This window comes from Scardinius erythrophthalmus, assembly GCF_964197995.2.
Source record: "Scardinius erythrophthalmus genome assembly, chromosome: 11".
Classification (NCBI taxonomy): Eukaryota; Metazoa; Chordata; class Actinopteri; order Cypriniformes; family Leuciscidae; genus Scardinius; species Scardinius erythrophthalmus.
This window is the reverse complement of record NC_138231.1, coordinates 29,802,383-29,824,253: the sequence shown is the minus strand read 5'-3', so window position 1 is coordinate 29,824,253 and position 21,871 is coordinate 29,802,383. Positions and strand designations below refer to the sequence as shown.

Here is a 21,871-nt window from a genome sequence, read left to right as displayed (position 1 = left end):
AACGGCAAAAGAATATTAAGACTGGTACGATGTTTTCACAACTGCTTTCCTGTTATTATTTTTGAGTTGTTGATAAAACTATGAAGAAGAAAAAAAACACACCGTCCACAAGGACGCAGCTGGTTGAGAAAACAACCCGTAGAGGAACCTGCCTTTTTTTTCCCTCTCCGTCAACAGCTGAAACAACAGCAGTTCTTGGAGGGAAAGCCTTTGTGTTATTGGTAATCATTCTGACACCCGGCCAAGCAAAAGAAACTGAGCCATGCGTCATAAGGTTCCAACCTACAACCTCTCAGCCTACACACACCAGCAGCAATCTCCCTTAGCGCAAGACCATGGGCCCACAAAGACCCTCTCTGGAGAATTTACTCGCTTTGACTAAAAAGAGTCATTGTTTCTATATAAAACCAGGCAGTTCTTAAGTGATTACCACATACACATACACACTTAAAAAATAAAGGTTCCAAAAGATGAATATCACAGTGAAGAACCATTTTGGACATCCCAAAGAACCTTTCAGTGAACAAAGTACTTTCTTAACCTAAAGAACCCTGTTCCACTATAAACAACCTTTTGGCCAATGGCAAAGGTTCTACATAGAACCATCAATGCCAATAAAGAACCCGTATGAGGGAAAACTAGGGCTTAGAGTGTGTTATTGAGCAAAACAGTTGGGAGTTGGTGGAGCGTTCGCGCTGTGTGACAGAAAACGCTCAGGAAGTTCACTCCTCTCACGTGGGCACTGGTTTTCTGGAAAGAACAAACCAACACAATGGAGCTCCACTAAAACTGTTTTCAAGGCAACGGATTTCCTGCCCTAGTTGTAGTAAGGATAGCCATGCAGAGATTGTATATGAGCGCGAGTGTGTGCACGAGCAGATAATGAAATTGATACAAGGCTAGAGCCGAACGACTAAAAAGACAAACACAGCATTCTGTCTTATCAGAGTTAGCCTGAGCATAAACAGTCTCTGTTGATAGGAAAAAGAACACAGGATGGCGTAGGTGGCAAAAAGAAGAGGAGAAAGAGGAAGAGAGTCCATATTCTGCACAAATACAATGGCACGGGTCACACCCCCACTTCAGTTCAGCTGGGCTGCAGAGAAGAATATGAACAAAAGGAGAAAAACAGAATGTGTTTCTCCAATATGAGGGTCAATGACAAATAAGAGTGGGTTACACTTTATTTTAAGGTGACCTGCTACACTGCACTTACTCAAATAAGTACTGAGTAATATGAATGAACTACATGTACTTACAATAGAGTTACGGTTAGGGTTAATTACTTGTAATTATGCATAATTTACTGTTATTAATAGTAAGTACATGTAGTAACGTGTAACTTCGTCACCTTAAAAGAAAGTGTTACCTAAGAGTGTCCACAAAAAAGAAAAGGAAAAAAAAACTTTTAGAAATCAAGTTTAAAGCACATGTGTCATATTGTTAGTGTCACGATCCACACTCGGGAAGAAGGGAAAGATCCAAGGGTGCAGTATGAAATGTTTAATAGGGAAATCCTTACTCACGAACAGTCCAGGCAGGGGTCAAAACCAAAGAAGCAATCCAACAAGAACAATACAAACAGACAAGAACAGAACTCTGAAGTGGCGTGATACATATAACAAGGACTCCGTAACAAACACTAAACAGGCAGGGTATTTATACACAGGGAAATGACAATGATAATGGGAAACAGGCTGAGTGCAATGATCAGTGATAAGGGACAGCTGAGTGCAATGAAAAGACAAGGATCATGGGGAATGTAGTTCAAGAGCGTGCTGGACACCGTGAGGAAGGAGGACATCTAGTGGTGACCCAAAGAACATAAACCAGACACTGTGACATAACCCCCCCTCTACGGAGTGGCTCCCAGACACTCCAAGACAGGACACGGAACAAAACAAGAGTTCAGGAGGGAGGTGGCACGGTGGAGGATCAGGGGGAGGGACTGGGGGCCAGGTCCATGAAGGGAAACAGAAACAGGGGGTAACAGACTCAAAGGGTGCCAGGGTGAAACAGACAGTACATCGGGGGAACAGGGCGAAGCAAACAGTCCATCCGGTGGCTGGGGCGAAACAAACAGTCCATCGGGCAGCCGGGGCAAAGCGAACAGTCCATCCGGCGGCCAGGGCGGAGACTTTCCCTCGGGCGGCCAGGGCGGAGACTTTCCCTCGGGCGGCCAGGGCGGAGACTTTCCCTCGGGCGGCCAGGGCGGAGACTTTCCCTCGGGCGGCCAGGGCGGAGACTTTCCCTCGGGCGGCCAGGGCGGAATCAACAGTCCATCGGGCGGCCAGGGCGGAGACTTTCCCTCGGGCGGCCAGGGCGGAATCAACAGTCCATCGGGCGGCCAGGGCGGAGACTTTCCCTCGGGTGGCCAGGGCGGAGACTTTCCCTCGGGCGGCCAGGGCGGAGACTTTCCCTCGGGCGGCCAGGGCGGTGAAGACCCCTCGGGCGGCCAGATCGGTGAAGACCCCTCGGGTGGCCACGGCTCAGGAACTGGAACTGGCACCAATGGCTCAGGCACTGGAACTGGCACCACCGGAACTGGCACTGGAACTGGCACCACCGGAACTGGCAATGGAACTGGCACCACCGGAACTGGCACTGGAACTGGCACCACCGGAACTGGCACTGGAACTGGCACCACCGACTCGGGCACTGGAACTGGCACCACCGGCTCAGGCAATGGCACTGGCACCCCCAGCTCAGGAACAGACACCACTGGCCCAGGAACAGACACCACTGGCCCAAGTGTGTGCGTAGCCCACACACACCACATGGCTGTGGCCATAATGGCCAGTGTCGCGGTCACTGAGGGCTCAGGAACAGACACCACAGGCACAGGCACAGGCTCAGGAACAGACACTGGCTCCGGCTCAGGAACAGACACTGGCTCCGGCTCAGGAACAGACACTGGCTCCGGCTCAGGAACAGACACTGGCTCCGGCTCAGGAACAGACACTGGCTCCGGCTCAGGAACAGACACTGGCTCCGGCTCAGGAACAGACACTGGCTCCGGCTCAGGAACAGACACTGGCTCCGGCTCAGGAACAGACACTGGCTCCGGCTCAGGAACAGACACTGGCTCCGGCTCAGGAACAGACACTGGCTCCGGCTCAGGAACAGACACTGGCTCCGGCTCAGGAACAGACACTGGCTCCGGCTCAGGAACAGACACTGGCTCCGGCTCAGGAACAGACACTGGCTCCGGCTCAGGAACAGACACTGGCTCCGGCTCAGGAACAGACACTGTGGGTCCAAAAGGCATCTCAAGGATTCTGGCCAGACGCTCGAAGTAATCTGACAATGTCCCAGACGCCACCGGCTCAGGAACCGGAACAGACACTGGCTCAGGCACAGACATTGGCTCCGGCTCAGGAACAGACACTGGCTCGACGGCGGCCATCTTGTCAGGGAACACAGGCTCGGCAGACGTGACGTGAACACTCTCGGCGGCGGCCATCTTGTCTGAAGACACAGGCTCGGCAGGCGTGACGTGAACAGGCTCGGCGGCGTCCATCCTGTCCGAAGACACAGGCTCGGCAGGCGTGACGTGAACAGTCTCTGGCTGGGCAGACATAACGTGAACAGTCTCTGGCTGGGCAGACATGACGTGAACAGACTCGGCGGCGGCCATCTTGTCCAAAGACACCGGCTCGGCAGGCGTGACGTGAACAGTCTTGGCACTCTCCAGGATCTGATATAGCCTTTCGAAGTACTCCAACAGAGTTTCAGCTGCCTTGTCTATCTTAGACTGCACAAGGACCTCAGAGACTGGGACCACCAGAACTGGGACCACCGGACTCGGGATCACTGGAACTGGGACCACCGGAACAGGGACCACCGGAACAGGGACCACCGGAACTGGGACCACTGGACTCGGGACCACCGGAACAGGGATCACCGGAACTGGGACCACCGGAACTGGGACCACTGGACTTGGGACCACCGGAACTGGGACCACCAGAACTGGGACCACCGGACTCGGGACCACCAGTACTGGGACCACCGGCCTCGGGACCACTGGAACTGGGCTGGAAACCACCAACCCAGGGTCGAAGAGGGGCCAGAGTGGAGAGTGGTGTTGGTCTTTCTCTCGTCCACCTCCTCTACTGCGGCCTCCACGGGTCCCGCGGAAAATGACCAATCGGGTCCCCTCAAAACCTTGCCCCCTCTCCCGCTCGGTGGCTGGGGAAGAGGCACTGGTAAACATACTGCTGGATCTTGACATGACGGAGTCCTTCTGTCACGATCCACACTCGGGAAGAAGGGAAAGATCCAAGGGTGCAGTATGAAATGTTTAATAGGGAAATCCTTACTCACGAACAGTCCAGGCAGGGGTCAAAACCAAAGAAGCAATCCAACAAGAACAATACAAACAGACAAGAACAGAACTCTGAAGTGGCGTGATACATATAACAAGGACTCCGTAACAAACACTAAACAGGCAGGGTATTTATACACAGGGAAATGACAATGATAATGGGAAACAGGCTGAGTGCAATGATCAGTGATAAGGGACAGCTGAGTGCAATGAAAAGACAAGGATCATGGGGAATGTAGTTCAAGAGCGTGCTGGACACCGTGAGGAAGGAGGACATCTAGTGGTGACCCAAAGAACATAAACCAGACACTGTGACAGTTAGTTGGTTTTATATTGTTAAGAAAAAAATATGTATAAAATTTTCAAGAAAAAATCGAATTTAGTCATTTGGTGACTACAAGAGTCATTTGGTGAAACCACAATTTAAAATGTAATAATATATTTCCTTACACCTTGAATACATCTTAGAGTATACACACCTTAATCATAAATAAAATGGAAAGAAGCATTGTTTTTACAAATATAATGAATTATTATATTAATTATTTATTAATTATATATTAATTCATTAATATCATTAACTTTTTGAGGGTTTGCATCATATGACATTTTACAACCGGAACTAACCTTTCTTTGTAAAACAAAATAATCGTATTATTAAATGATCTGATATTTTAAAAGCCTTACTGACTTTTTTTCCTGCATGTTGGTTGCACCACATGACATAATATTAAAATATTAATATGCTGTAAAGTAGTTTATAAAAATATGATATATACTAAATATATACAGTCTCTGGTCATTAATACATGAAAAAAGTTTTTTTTTTTTTTTTTGAATAAAAGTTGGATCAGGCACTGTGTAAATACAGACCTTAGGACTGAGACAACCTCAGTGAAACCACAAAAACCTGGACGTCACAAAATAACCACAAAAGCGCCTTCCGCAAATGGCAGAGAAAGATGTTATCATAAACCACATTAGTGTCTCACTCTGCTGCCAACTATGTGGTGGGCACGATCACGGCTGGTAAACTTAAGATGTGGGTCTGCGCAAGTATTTTTTCAGCCCCTGGTGAATAAGTATAATAAATACCCCAACCATATCAATCCCAAGATTTCCAACAACTGTCCACCATATGTCCGCCTGCAGAACAATAAATTACATTTTTCTTAAAAGCTGTGCTACTCTTAAACTAAACAGAAGCACTAAAAAATGCAAGTATATTTAAAGGAGACATCAAACACAATGCATGTTATGGATCAATTAGATTATGTTTTCTATTTTGCCACAGGGATATCTTTGCGTGCAAGTTTCTGTTGTCAGGGAGTTGCTTCATTTAAAGCACTAAGTAACAACACTGAACATGGAGGTATAGTATAGAGTTCGTCTTATCTCCCTCTCCACCTGTTCCAGTTTGTTCTATTTTTTTCTTCCTAAGGAAATGGTTATGAATGAAAAGCCACATGCCTTCACAATCAGCCTTCTTTATCAATCTTTCATTCACTGTAATTCAAAATTACAGGAGTTTATGAATAGATGAATGAGATGTATCAATATTTCAGTTGGTTTAAATTCAGTTATGAACAAACATGCATCTCAGAACATCTCTGCCTTTGTCCCAATGGAATGTGTTATGAAACACTAAAAACTGAATGAGAGTGAGGTAAGATAAAGACAAAAACTGGAGGTGAGGCTCGACAAAACAATCCAGTGTGAAATAAATGGCTTTCCAAAACTGGTTGAGATTATCAGTCTCTTATTAACTAACTTGAAAATACATGGTTCTCTACAAAGAAAAAATAGACTATTTTGTGAAGTCTTTTTGTTTAAATGGCAATCAGATTTGGCTCAAACTATTAGATTCAATTACAAATTGGTATCAAATCAATAACAAACTCAATTAAAAAGGTTTGAGCTTTTTTTTCTCAGTTCCAGTGTTTGTGTAATAACAGTTTTGCCTTTGTATGCCATTAGACCTTATGTAGCTCTTAAGTTTTGTTGTGTTTTTTCCATTTTTATTAGGTTTATTTTTTTACATCTATATAGTTTGTATTAAGTTTATTTAGATTTAGTTATTTTATTAAGGAAAATCAGAAATGATGCTAAAAAATAGCTAGAATATATATATTTTTATACATATATATATGTTGATATTGATATTCTGTTTTATTTCTGTTAATGATTCATTTCTGTTAATGATGATTTTTTTATGGATTTAGTTTATTTGACTATAATAAAAGTCACCAGGTCCATCCTAAAATGTATATCTGATATTCAACCATGATAAAATGGGTGATAAATTGCCAAGTCTTAAAGTAATAAAACACCTCAATTCAACAACTTGCAACCTTTAGAGTATATTTACACGACAATAATGTACTAAAAATGGAAAAGATTTTCCTTTGCTTTTTCGCGTACAGACGCTAATGTTGTCAAAACGATCTCCGTTCACACGGATCCACAAAAAACAATTAAAAACACTGTATTCTGCTGCTAGGCCAGTAGTTGGCGATGTTACTTTATAAAGAAACACTACGCACCCATAGACTGAACACATAATACACATTCACATGACGTCACCGTCACAAATTTGCGCTTTTGTAGTTTACACTGAGACTATAATGGTAACGCTTTCAAAAACGTGCAATTTTTTCAAAAGTTTGCGTTTTCAGACCTCGCAAAATGCTGTTGTCGTGTAAATGAACGGCCAAAAAGCATAAAAAGTTCTCAGTTTTTAGTAGAAAACGGTGTCATGTAAACGGCCCCCGCATCATTCGTGTCTGTAGTTATGACTCTAATTATGAGCAATAATAAGGCAAGCATCACTAAAACTTAGGTAGTGAGGTGATTACTGAGCAGTGATCCATAAAAGAGCCTATTCTCTTCCACATTAAAAATAAAATAAAAAATGACCCCCACAGGGTTACCTGTCCTGTGTACTCTTTCTCTCTGTCCTGCTAGCGCCAGTACTCTGATTTACTCTGACTGGGAGACAGGAGACGGCCGTTAGGATGGCTGTGGAGTCCTGACAATAGGCCTGGATACGACAGGATTACTCTGTGACCCTTGACCAGCCCTCCATTAGGACCCTGGTGATTTCTAACCATGGGCTCGAGGGCAATGAACTACAGAACACTAATTACAGATACACAGTGACAGGCCTGGGACCACAATGGGCTTTTATGAGGGATTGGACAGACTGGCATTAAAACAGAGAAGGGTGCAGCAGGGCAGGGGACATGACCAGGGCAGCTGTTCCTCAAGCTCCGCTCCCCTCAGATATAACATGATTCACAAACTCAAATGCACAGCAGCAACACTGCTCACGATATTATAGTAGACCTAATGCTTATGCCGAAGTTCTCGGAGATAATTTTCACGAACATCGAAAACTGGGATGTAAGATAGCGCCAGTATGACGCGAAACAGAGCAAGTGTGCGATGTGATACGAGAGTCATAAAAAGTAGCACGGGTGATATACCAACACAATCTCAATTAGTATGAATGATTATGCGATTTCATTCGTACAGTTTTGTACAATTTGGTAACGCCCAGTGGCGTTATGTTTATGATGTTTTTTTTTTTCGTTTTTTTTTCAAAACAATAATGTTTTCGTACATTTCATATTGTACAGCTTCATAGAAAATCCCCCAAAAAGTTGCTTCATTACATTTTTAGGTACAATCAACTTTATGTTTAAGTCATTTCAACTTAAATTACATTAAACTAACTTACAAATTTGTTGAATCCTGTATAACTTATTAAAAGGTTGAAAATTGCTTAACTTATTTTGTTGAGTTAAAGCAATGTAAAAACATATGTTTTCATAACTTGTTGATCATATAATTTTTAAGTGTTGTAAAATAGTTGGATGCTGGTTGGCAATCATGTGTTCCAACTCACCATGTAATATTAATTGAAATAATGAACAGTATAAATATCAAAATATAATTAAGAGCATTATATTTCTAAGTAAATGATCCGCCAAAATGAAAACAATGGCTAAAAATATATATCAAATCTGGAATTCGTGAATAAAGAATTCAAGAATGCACCAAGCATGTAATTAAAACACTACTCCTTTTGGATTTATTTTCTTACTAGGCGTGACCTAGGACAGAACGTAACTGGATGTCATACAAGGACGAACAAGTTCTAGTAAAACAAAACATTCCCGTTCTACTAATGTTAATGGAAAGCATGGCTGATTTAGATTCTGAAGCAAACACACCCTTTAACAATAATATAAAATAGTTTAAACCTGTTTAACAACACAGCAAATTACAGCTGAGTGAACATGCATGTTTGTATGAATCCAGCGCAGTGTGTTCGGTTTTCACAAATTCAGCATGTGGCGGTGGGCAATTACTATACGGCCCCGTCTCAGAGGCGGGTAACTGGGCGATATTTACACAAGACCCTCGTCATAGACGGAGGGACCACTGCTGAGACGGCCAGAGGTACTGCAAATAACGACAGGCCACGTCAATGAAAACAGCCCATGGATATCTGATATTAACCCAACAGCCATATTAAAGGTTATAGTATATACACTGATGTATAAATAATTGCTTTTTCCATGGGTGCAAGGATAACGGTGAAGCCTGGTCCATACCAGCCTCTACCTGGGTGGCTCAGACACTGAAAGATATAACTAGTGATCGCATAAACATTCTCTTATACACATAAAGAATGTACATAAAGAACATTTATATTAGGGTTACTGTCACACACTATAGATATAACTGCTCTACACTGCGATTGTATTACTGTGAATACAGTTTATGTTAGGTGAAGCAGGTGATAGTGACAAACTGTCACTTTAAGGTGAAAGCCAGAATAGTCTAGATGACACATGAGATTTAAAAAGGAAACATACACCTTGATTTCGTAACACACTTAAATATGTAACAAAGTACACCAGTACGAAAGGTGATATGAGAATACAAGGCAATCTAAAAAAGGAAAGAAGCAGTCAGACATAGTGTTTGGAACTGGTTACATTGGCAAGCTGCCATCTTCTATGTTTGGTCTGGGTTGTGCTGCCCAAACAAGTTTCTATCAAGTACAAGAACACAGATGATTTCCTCTGTTGTAAGTGACTCTGGACATCCCCTACTGCCTGCATCATCCGTGGTGATCAGAAAGAGGATCAGGATGCTTCAGTCTGGTCATGACCTTTAATTTACAATAAAAGCCCTCATCTGACCTTTGTGCACTTCAAATGATCAAAGATTTGTAGAAATAGAAATCCAACAGAAATTCCAATTAAACTGTCAGTAAATATTGCATAATCCATCCAAAATGCCACATCTCAAGTGACTATATACACCATCTATTAGCATTATTTTGTATAATTATTTAGGCTCATTATAAAAAGTATAAATCGAGATATATGAATACAAATATTAAATAATCATTTAAATAAATAAATAGATATGTATGAATTGGCTCTTTCTTCACTTTGGTTAGTTCATGTGCTTTATTTGGTAATTCCTGTATATATTGTAATAATAATAATGTGTATACTAATGTTATTTGTGTATCTTAGATTAGCTAAAGAAATTACTTATATATTACGAGTATGAACTCAAAATCAAACAGCTTTATTACCATGAGAAACTTTTATATGTATTGCCAAAGCATTAACTGTGTATTAAAGTCTATATTTTGTAATCAGTGACGCGTAATGTCATGTTTACGTGCACGAGCACTTGATCTGTCGCAACAAAGTGAAACCTGCAAGAGACTATCGATAAGTCCTGGTGGTCACGAAAAACGTGTCTTATAAATGTTATGTAGGTCTAATATTGTTCAGACTTTTTAAACTATATATTTATGCTATTCCTACATCAAACGGTAGAATCTGAGTCATATTGTTTAGGGAAACAATTAGCCTACAGATTGGATACAGGACAAAAGCATATCTCCAAACGTTCATCTCAACATTTAATCCAAATAAATGTGTTAATACATCTTTACTTAAGTTAAGACTGGTGTACATTGAGTTAAAATATCCCAACCTAGCATGAACCCTTCTTAAAAGTAGGCTACTTAACAACTGTCATGTTGAACTCGATTAGTTCGCGGTTGTGGTTTAAACAGTGACGTTTAACGTGTGTGTGTGTGTAGTTTTGAGAGGATCCCTAGGGACGGTGGACCTTGTGGCACGCTGTCACTCCACGAGAAGACACGCCCCTTTTCAAAACCATTGGCTGACGGACGGAGCAAACGCACTTTGCTACAAAACACCAGACAATTGCCCTGTTTCTTCGCGCCACACGAGAGTGTACCTTACTATCATATATAAACAATTCATATTTACTCGTCCGATAAACCTGACAGTGTTTAACAGTTCACATGTCATGTTATTACGGACGGCTGAGTCTTATGAGACGCACGAATGAAATTGCCCAACTCTCAATCACTCTTCATACACACATACTGCCACTTCTTCTTAAACTGAGACGTCGTGACGTGAAAGCTTAAGTTACAAAAGTAACACGTTATACATTACTCGGCTTTGTATCCCGCCACTGCCACAGTCTAAAACAGCTAAGCGGGTAACCAGATATTCAAAAACAATACGTAATCCCACAATGCACCGCTCCTTCGCCTTACAGCATTACCTCATCCCATCAGCCACCGCGAGAAGAAGAATCTTCTGGGTGGTCGTCTAGGCAACGCGCCTTATCTGAAACTGCGTTCCGCCCAGTAAAGCGCCTCCAGCCAATAAGAGGCCGCGCGCATGACATCATCGCTATTTTTAGTGGGGCAGCGGTAGCAGATAAGGTTTGCCTCCACGCTGGAGAAGCTCAGAGTATACAGATCTCGCCACAGTGAAACATCTAGGCAACACACACTTGAACTAACATAAACAAGAACACTTTTGGGCTCCGCGCTGTTTAAACACCGGCATCTCAGAACGGCGCGGCGGAGGAAGAGCCTCTATCCGCGAGACGAAGCAGAAGAACGGCTCGGGACACTGAGCGATAACTTTACGCAGTAAGTTTCTCGCGGGACGGGGAGTTTACGGAGCGAGCTCTAAACTTTGCGACTCTTCTCGCTTTTGTCTCCGAGGACACTCGCTGAACTTCTGACCGACTGTTGTTAAACGAAAAAGTTTCGTTTTCTCTTCTATGTCTACCAAGATGGAAACTACTTTCTACGATGACTCTGTAAACAGCGCTTTCTCTCAGCATGACAGCGCCGCTTTTGGATACAACCACAAGGCTCTGAAACACAACATGACGCTGAATCTGACCGACCCGGCCGGGAACCTGAAGCCCCACCTGAGGGCCAAAGCCAACGAGATCCTCACCTCGCCCGACGTGGGGCTGCTCAAACTGGCCTCGCCGGAGTTGGAGAGGCTCATCATCCAGTCCAGCAACGGCCTGATCACTACAACGCCGACTCCGACCCAGTTCCTGTGTCCCAAGAACGTGACCGACGAGCAGGAGGGCTTCGCGGAGGGCTTCGTGAGGGCGCTGGCCGAGCTGCATCACCAGCACATGCCCAACGTCACCTCGGCTCCCCAAACGACCATCAACAACAGCATGCCACCCGTGGCGTCCGTAGCAGGTGGCGCGGTGTACAGCTCGTCCATGCGCCCCGATCCGCCGGTGTACGCGGACCTGAACACTTTCAACCCCGCCACCAACCCCGCGATGAGCTTCACGAGCGCGCCGCCGCCGCCGCACAGCGTCAACGCGCCTCTGCCCGTCCAGCACCCGCGGCTCCAGGCGCTGAAAGAGGAGCCCCAGACGGTGCCGGAGATGCCCGGCGAGACCCCGCCTCTCTCCCCCATTGACATGGAGAGCCAGGAGCGGATTAAAGCCGAGAGGAAGCGCATGAGGAACCGAATCGCCGCATCCAAATGCCGGAAGAGGAAACTGGAGAGGATCTCCCGGCTGGAGGACAAAGTCAAGAACCTGAAGTCGCAGAACTCGGAGCTCGCGTCCACCGCCAACATGCTGCGCGATCAAGTGGCCCAACTCAAGCAGAAAGTCATGAACCACGTCAACAGCGGCTGCCAGCTCATGTTGACGCAGCAGCTGCAGACCTTCTGAGGGGAACCGGAGGACATTTGAGTTCACTTACATGGACGCGAGGGACAAACTGCGAGCCGGCGCGACTGCTGGCGTTAGCCCGCTGGGACCGGGAGCGTCCGGCCGGCCGCGTGCCGTAAAAGGATGTTCTGACTGGACTTTAGAGGAGGGCTAAACTTCTCCAACTCGGTCCGACAGAGACAGCGACAGAGAGCATGAGACTCACTCTGTTACATGTTTTACTTTCTGACCAGAAAAGAGACTTGTTCACTTCGAGCAGGCTGTGCATGGACCTGTACGCTCCAGAGGAGCGCGCAGTATTATAGGAGTAAAACAGGGGACACGAGTAGGGATATTCATGTCTGGCTCACCAAGCAAGAAGTTCTGTCCGCTAAACTCTTGCCTAAAAAGCTGCCTGCAGACTTCCGAGTTACACATTGTACTTTTTTGTTCTTAAACTGAATGGAATTGACTTTTTTTCTTTGAGTTAGTCCAACTTCAGCAGTTTCTTTTTTTTTTTTTGGAAAAAAAAAAGTTCATTGATGAGGTTTCACTCATTGTTATTTGTAAATAAGATCAACCAGGAGTACTTAAGTTTACCATTTGTAAGTAAAGTATACAATATAATTTTTTATGTTTGTTTTCTGAGCACATCAGAAACTAATCAATATTTATGAACTGTAATAAAGTATGTGAAACGAAAAACAATGTCTCTGTTTCTCGTGTGTGTGTGTGTGTGTGTGTGTGTGTGTGTGTGTGTGTGTGTGTGTGTGTGTGTGTGTGTTCACCAAGACAAACAAACGTGTTTTGGGGGAGACTGTTTTGAAATGTCCACATACATTGACAAATGGAGCTGATTATGTCCAAAAGTTCTATCAAAAACTACAATAATTGAACCCATAATAGTCATTCAACGGTAGCCTAATACATATGATAGCATGCATTCTGAACTGATTAAAGTGTGAAATGAAAACCTCTTACAAACAATTAAACCTTGTTTTTAAGACTTAAATTATCAAAAGATTGAAGCAGCACTTAAAACTTGTTTGTCAGGTGCAATAACGCTGAAATTAACGAATCATCTTCAAACAATTCAGTACTAAATTGTTAAAACGCATGCTTTTAATCACGTTATTGTGTCAACTGAAAACACAAAAGTTTCAATGGTTCATCATGATAATGCAGTGTTCAGCAGCACACCTCTTTGCACCAGCAGAGGGCGCCCTCGGCCTACACTTCATCAATCTGAAGCAGCCACTTGTTTCTTTTGCGATTCCAGTTTGATCAGACTGTTAACTTCGGCATGACTAAACGCCAATAGAAGACACACATCTTCTTTAATAATTATACTATACATGGTATAATTCTTACAAATAATCTCACCGTTATATTTGTTTTGTGGGGAGGTTTTATATATATATATATATATATATATATATATATATATATATATATATATATATATATATATATATATATATATATATATATATATATATATATATATATATATATGTATGTCACCATACACAAACGAGGCAAGTAAAAAAAAAAAAGAAAGAAAAGAAATCTCATTTCATATTCAGGTCACCAACACATATTAATATTTAGCATCTTTCAGATCCTCTTATTTCACCGCCCAAACTTGGCAAACGATGACATCATACCGGAAAAAAGGCACCTACCTATCCATATAAGGCAAGCGCGCGGTCGGAAGATCTACGTCATCTGAACTAGTGGGTGTGTATTACGGGAAGAGGAACTCCTCAGACTAAATCTCCAGAAGACTGACAGACCTTTAGTGCACTCTTTTGGAAGAAGGGGATTGATCATTGACCCGGCGCATTATCAGATTGAAGCAAAGTGAAGCAAGGACTTTACTAAAATACACGACACATATTCTATTACCAACAAAATATGAGCAGAATCTCTGAAAAGTGGCCTTTTTATAGTAGGCTATTAACAGTACAAACATGTATATCAGTATTGTGTGGCCATTTACATACTGATTTGAAGTTCAACAAACCTAAAAGTATATTAGTCATTGACAACATCATAATAAATTAGTTTTAGCTTGATTTTAAAAACTTTATCATTTTTTGTCCTCGTACCACATATATTTTTGAAAATGTCAGTCAGTTAGCCTGTTAGCATGTATGGTAAGTAAAAGTGTCATAATATTTATAAATATGACAGTTTGCTCAGAAATGTTATGGAAATAATACTTCAAAAGAATATAGGCTACTTAACTGCGAACTGATTGTAACATTTTCGGACACTTAATTGTTAGATACAATTAATGAAAATGTATTATAGTTTAAATTTATATTAAATGCAATTATTTTTGACCGACTTTATATGTAATTTAGAGTTACTTCTATTGTCTTTGAAATATGGAGAGTGTAATGCCGAATATACTGACAAGCATTTATGGACTAAAATTATACTTTAATGTACTTTCTACAATTGTAATGATGAAGTTGCAATTTTGTATTTAAAATATATGAACTTCAAATGTAATAGTGAATAACACACTACTAACATTGTAAAATACTTGATTATAATTTAACTGTAGTCTACAGTTAAATTATAATCAAGTATTTTACAATGTTAGTCAACACATGAAAATAAGTTTACTTTAAAATGTGACAAAATGTTATTAAAACAAAAATTAAAAAGTGAACTTAAAGGGATAGTTCACCCAAAAATGAAATGTCATAATTTTTCTCACCCTCATGTTGTTCCAAACCTGTATGAGTTTCTTTGTCCTGTTGAACATAAAAAGATATTTTGAAGAATGTGTGTAACCAAACATTTGATGGACCCCACTGACTTTCCATAGTTTTATTTTCTCATACTATTGAAAGTCAATGGGGTCCATCTACTGTTTCTCCATCAACATTCTCCAAAATATCTTCTGTTATGTTCAACAGGAGCAAGAAACTCATACAGGTTTGGAACAACATGAGGGTGAGAAAATGATGACAGAATTTTCTGTCCCTTTAAGTGTGAAAATGTACTAAGTGGCCTTTATTTCGTTAATTTGAAGTAAACTACAAGTGCACATTAAAAACAATTAAGCACTCTTCTTTTAAGAGTAATATCTGATTCAAGATCAAACTGCAAGGGCACTGTTGTAAACTCAAATACAAAAGACAACTCATGTCATGGTTACAGTATCCACGCGCAGGTTTCTTGTAATAGAGAACTAGATCATGTGCACTTATTCAGAAATGTTAAAATGCTATCAAAATAGGTTACCAATGTGCCACTTGCTATCAAAATAGGTTACCAAAAACACTTTACTTCAGAAAAATACAAAACCTAATGCAAATTTTTACTATTGTTTACTTCGTATTGTTGCTAAGAGACAGGTTTTTTTTCCCTCAGTGATAAAGACGTAGAAAATCAGGTTCTTTCAGGCGCAGGACTGCTTTGTCATGTCCACACGTTTCAGTTTACAGAAGCTCACTGCTTTCCTTCAGAGCGCTGAACCATCAAGAGGCTGACATGGGTTCAACCAGCTTTACCAATCCCTATGCGATCGAAGTCATTCGCATGAAGAAAAGCCAGCTGGTCAGTGGCATTTCAAATACAGAGGATTTGCTGGATCTCCTCATTGCAAACGGAGTTCTTCAACCCGACAGCCGGGCTATGATGTCCAGCATCGCTGCGCAAGAGGAAAAGAACTCCAGGATGTTAAATGTCTTGATCGCGAGAGGAGAACGTGCTTGCCGAATCTTCTTCTACCCTTGTCTGAAAAGAGCGGAGCCTGACCTTTACCAGCACATGAGAACTTACGTGGGTGGGGTTAATGAGGGCATTAAAGATGCACGGAGACAGCTGATTGGATATCTGCTGGAGAAAGACAAACAAGGTCTTGTCAAATACTCAAAATCAAACAAGGAACTTAATCCTGAAAAAATCCAGCCGAAGTCTATACGGAACGAGGCTACGTCTTCAATAGAACAAAAACAAATCCCAAAATCTGAAGAAGATCATGATGCCATCCTCAGAGCCATATCCTCAGGTGATCTCCATCTCCTCCAGGAGCTTATCAGAGGTTTGGATGTCAATAGTTCTCGCTCGTCCTCTGACACTCTGCTACATCTCGCTGCTGAATATGGGAAGGAGGCCGTTGTGTACTTTCTGCTCAGACAGGGGGCGAAACTGAACCTAAAGGACACGGAGGGCCGTACTGCCCTGCACAGAGCTTCAGGACGGGGCCATACTGCTGTTGCTCTGGCCCTTGTGAAGGCCGGGGCCGACATCCATGCTACCGACCACACGTCAAAGACACCTTTGCATCTGGCTGCTCAAAATCAACATGAGAGTACGGTCAAAGCTCTAGTGCTCGAAGAGAAGAAAAGCCTCAAGAATCAGACAACAGTTCTGCACATGGCGGCCATTGAGGATGAGGCAAAACTGGCAGAGGTTCTTCTGAGAAACGGCGCTTTTGTAGATACCCGAGATGGTCAAAGGAAGACGGCTCTCTATCACGCCGTTCGCCACGGAAATGAGAAAACCGCCGCTGTGCTGTTGAAGGCCGGAGCCCAAGCGGACTCTGTGATCGTGGATGCTGCCTTTGAGCTGAACAGAAAGTCTCTGTTGTCTCTGTTTTTGCGGTATGTCCAGATGTCCATGTCTCAGAATGAGATGAACTCGGCTCTTTTTAAAGCGGTACGGAGGAACTTGGACGGGGTCGTGGCTGCGCTCATTGATCATGGTGCAGATGTTAATAGTTTTAATGAGCTTGGATACACACCTGTGCTTCTGGCCGCGGAGCTGGGGAATGCGGAGGCCTTCAAAGTGCTGGTCTCAAAAAAGGCCAGACTGGATGAGAGACTGCCAAACCAGATCTCTGCTCTTCACCTGGCCATCCAAAGTGGCAGTATGCAAATAGCACAGGTAAATGGCTTAGCCTTTAAATTAAATTTTAATTCATTTTATTAAAGAAATACACACACACACACACACACATACATACATATATGCATTATCAGGGGTTTTCAACCTGGAGTCCACAAGGGGATGCCATTGAGAGGACAAAAAACAAACAAACGTATTTTTAGGGCTGTCAAAGTTAATTTACTATAAATTTAATATTTTAATGCAATATTTATAATCTTAAATGTTTTATATTAATTTTATATGTATATCATTTCATTCTGCTTTTTAAAGACTGGTCAGAAATCAAGAGACTAATTATGATCAGTGCTACTAATTTACATGTAATCTGGATTATGTAAATAGATTTAAAAAATCAAGTACTTGTAATTAGATTATATTACATTTTAAAATACTCGTAATTGGACTACAGTTACTTTTTGATTGATTACTTGATTACATGTTATGCTCACAATGGAAGTAAATTATTCATTGATTCCACTTCATTGTTATATTCTAAATTTGCCTTTCTATAAAAGTCTACTGCTTATTCAGAAGGTCTTCCAGGTTTGAATTGCACACACAGACCAGTAATACCAGTACTGGTAACGCTTAAGTTTAGGGTCCAATTCTCACTATTAACATGTTGCTTATTAGCTTGCATATTACTAGGATATTGGCTGTTTATTAGTACTTATAAAGCACATATTAATGCCTTATTCTGCATGAACATATTCATGTTTGAGGCAAAAGTCATAGTTAATTATAGTGAGAATTGGAACCTAGCCTAAAGTGTGACCAATGTAATATATATATATATATATATATATATATATATATATATATATATATATATATATATATATATATATATATATATATATATATATATATATTAGGGCTGTCAAAGTTAGCGCGTTAATTACGCGTTAACGCAAAATCATATTAACGGCACTAATTTTTTTAACGCGCGATTAACGCAGCGCGTATTTTCTGTTTGACCCGTGGCGGCCCAACCCCTAGTTGGTGAAATGGAGATACACAGTGTTGCCAACTTAGCGACATTGCAGACCCCTTTAGCGATTTTTTCCCTTCAACAAAGCGCCCAAACCTTATTTAGTTTCTGAGAATCTAACGTTACCGGTACCGCCGGTACTGCTCTCCCAGCACGCGCACGCGCCTCTCTCTCTCTCTCTCTCTCTCTCTCTCTCTCTCTCTCTCTCTCTCTCTCTCTCTCTCTCTCTCTGCGTCTCGCGCGGAGGAGCAGCGCTTTAATTCAGTTAAGCACAGATATTATGTTGCTTCTCTAATTTTACAAGTATAGCCGAAATCAGAGCACGGATATTGTCTTTATCTTATGTGTATTTGATTTCATCAGACGACGGCTCGATTATCAGAATTTTTGTGCAGATTAATTTAACATCTTGGAAGGGAGAGCTGGGTATGTCTTAATGGGTCGCGTTTCAGTAACCATTTCAAATTCATTCCGTTGTTTGTTTGACAACAGAAACAGTAAAATATACCAATGAAAACAGTTTTGAGAATTTAGCTTCATCAAAATGGGCACAGAGAGAGACAAACTACAATGTAATAATAAATAATAAATTTACATTTAGCATTTTCAGAAGAGCTGCCCTGTCATGCAAAAATCTAAACATGTTTGTGTTAGTAAATTGCTCAGTGCAAAGAAAGAGAAGTAATGGGAACCTGGTATTTCTTTGTTCTTTGTACATGTGTCTAATAGACATGAACAAGTTCTTTGAAAAATATCTATGACCTTTGAAACATGTCTCGTCCTTATGCTCTATATTGACTATGGTTTCAATAATAAACATACATTTGCATAAAGCATCTATATTTATCCATGCTCACGTTGATTAGAGTATTACAAACTTGAAAAGTATTAATTTAAGGTACATTTAGAACAAATAAAAAAATGTGCGATTAAATGCGATTAATCGCGAGTTAACTCATGACAATCATGTGATTAATCGCGATTAAAATTTTTAATCGATTGACAGCCCTAATATATATATATTTCTCTTTGTATCTTCATATCAATATGGTACAAGATTATCTTATTCAAATCAATGTGATGAATGAATCAGGTCAAAAGTAACCTAAAAAGTATTTCTAAAATCTATACCTTACTAACTTTATTGTTTTTGTCATGTAATTTGGACTACACTGTAGTCACTGACTATAATGTAATCTAGCACCAATCTAGCACCAATTATGATTATTTTATTCTACTGACAGCCCTAGTTTTAAAATAAGAAATGAATCATTAAATCATTAATAAAATCTCTAAATCCTCTATTTTAAATCATTAACAAGTAGCCTAAGTATTTAAATAAATACATCAATAAATAATTTCTTTCTTTTTAGATTGATATTCGCACACACACACACACACACACACACACACACACACACACACACACACACACACACACACACACACACACACACACACACACACACACACACACACTATCTGCCTTTATATTTTGGGTCCCTTGCAGGGGGACCATTATATGTGGGGTCCTGGACATCAAAATTTGAAAAACCCTGAAGTAGAGAATTAGACTAATCCCTTAAAGGGATAGTTCACCCCAAAATTGAAAATTTTGTCATCACTTACTCGCCCTCAAGTTGTTCCAAAGCTGTATGAGTTTCTTTCTTCTGTTGAACATAAAATAATGTTTTAACCAGACAATTGACGGTAGCCAGTGACTTCCATAGTAGGAAAAATCAACAACATGGAGGTCAATGGCTAACATTAACTGTCTTGTTACCAACATTCTTTTAAAATAGATTATCTTGTGTTCAACAGAAGAAAGAAACTCATAAAGGTTTGGAACAACTTGGAAATCCAAAATGTAATCATCTCCAGCAATAATCAAAGCTGCTCTTTGGGTCACTAAAGTACATTATAAGTATAATAATCTGAAATCTTCTGTTCTAATCCAGATATTGTTGGATAAGGGCACAGACCCCAACATCAGTGGCCCTAAAGATCAGACCCCTCTCCATCTAAGTGCATTACATAACCAGCCAGCGTTGATGGCGCTGTTGTTGCGTGTGGGGGCTCAGATTAACTCTCTCACCCAGGATGGACTCACTCCCCTGCACCTCGCGAGCCAGAGCGGTCACTCTGAAGCGGTCGCCCAGCTGCTGGAGGCCAAGGCTGACCTCTGTGTCAAAGACAAACAGGGGAGAACAGCCCTGCATTGGGCAGCAGCACAAGGGGAGGCGGGCGTCATACAGCTACTGCTCGCTGCTGGGGCCGATCCCAACGCCTCTGAAAAAGAGAAAAAGACCCCACTGCACTTGGCTGCCATGCAGGGACACACCAAGGCGGTTTCGGCGCTGCTGGCCGGTAAAGCCAAAGTCGGAGCTAAGGACATGGATGGCTGCTCTCCACTGCATTACGCAGCTCGAAGCGGGAAGGAAAGAGCAGCTGGCGTCCTTCTCGCATCTGGTAAGAACATGAATGTGGATGATAAGAACGTGTGGAGAAGGACTCCTCTGCATTTAGCGGCAGAACATGGCCATGAGCCGCTGGTGGGCCTTCTGCTGGAGAACGGTGCCAAGATCAACTCCCTGGATAACAATAAAGACACACCACTGCACTGCGCTTGCCGTGACGGGCACGTGGAAACAGTACAGAGACTAATAAACTGGACAAACGGAGAACGAGCCAACCTTCAGGCAACTAATAAAGTTAAAAAAACGGCCCTGCAGGTGGCAGTGTTAGAGGACACACCGGCTCACCAGAACATAACTACCCTGCTAAAGAAGAAGATGTTCCTTGTGAAATAATTAGAAGAAGAAAACTGTATATTCATAAAATACATTTGGCAGAAATGTTTGCTAAGCTGCATTATGAATCAGTGACTTTCACCCCAACCAGCTAGCAGCTTTCACTTTTTTTGCATCATCAGACTAATTTTACAAGCATTACGTTTAAAGTACAACAGAGACTGTCATAATTAGCTAAATGTATACTAATATTATCTAACACTTAAGGTCAGCATGAAACAGAAGTTGCGATATTCGTCTTCCCTATTTTGGTGTGATGTTCCAAGTGAAATGGCATCTTGAACAAGAATTTTTATTTTTATTTAATTTTGTCTATCGGGAGTTGATTGGTTGTGGTTTGCTATTGCTGTGATGTCATGTGAGTGACAGGTTGTCCGCTCTCATGTCAGTAAACACGCCATCAGAGAAATGAAGAGATACAAGAGGGAGGGAGTTATTTTGATTAAAGATTACGAGGACAAGTGCATTAAAAAATAATAATTATGTGCATGGATAAATATTATTTTTAATTTACACTGCAATATTCCATAAAAACAAGAAGTGTCCATTTTGATTTCATGATGACTTTAATTTAGCATGATAAAGCAATCCACAACTTCATCAATAGGTGTCACTCAAATCATGCATTTGGGAACCTGTCATGTAAAAGGCTATGGTAAAAAAACGATTTTTTATTTTTTTTTTAGGTTATATAACGCACAATAGCCTAACTGTGGAAGGAAAAACTTTTCTAAATATGGGCTAGCTAGCTAGTTCACACTTTTCACTCTAATGTATATTTCT

General features: G+C 41.5%; 2 protein-coding genes across 2 annotated transcripts; both read left to right on the top strand.

Annotated features, from left to right (window-relative positions):
- The first annotated feature begins 11,141 nt into the window (after window positions 1-11,141).
- On the top strand, window positions 11,142-13,075 carry jun (Jun proto-oncogene, AP-1 transcription factor subunit). The gene has a single exon (XM_081378830.1). The coding sequence runs from the start codon at window positions 11,468-11,470 to the stop codon at window positions 12,395-12,397; it is 930 nt and encodes a 309-aa protein (XP_081234956.1). The 5' UTR covers window positions 11,142-11,467; the 3' UTR covers window positions 12,398-13,075.
- Window positions 13,076-15,886: 2,811 nt separating this feature from the next.
- caiap (CARD- and ANK-containing Inflammasome Adaptor Protein) lies at window positions 15,887-21,828 on the top strand (the record flags this gene model as incomplete). Its single annotated transcript, XM_081377953.1, has 2 exons — window positions 15,887-17,284; window positions 20,237-21,828. The coding sequence occupies 2 exons, from the start codon at window positions 15,887-15,889 to the stop codon at window positions 21,086-21,088; spliced, it is 2,250 nt and encodes a 749-aa protein (XP_081234079.1). The 3' UTR covers window positions 21,089-21,828.
- Between the last annotated feature and the right edge of the window lie 43 nt (window positions 21,829-21,871).

Coding starts and splice junctions, on each gene's coding strand:
- jun (XM_081378830.1), top strand. CDS start 11,468: ATGTCTACCAAGATGGAAACTACTTTCTACGATGACTCTGTAAACAGC.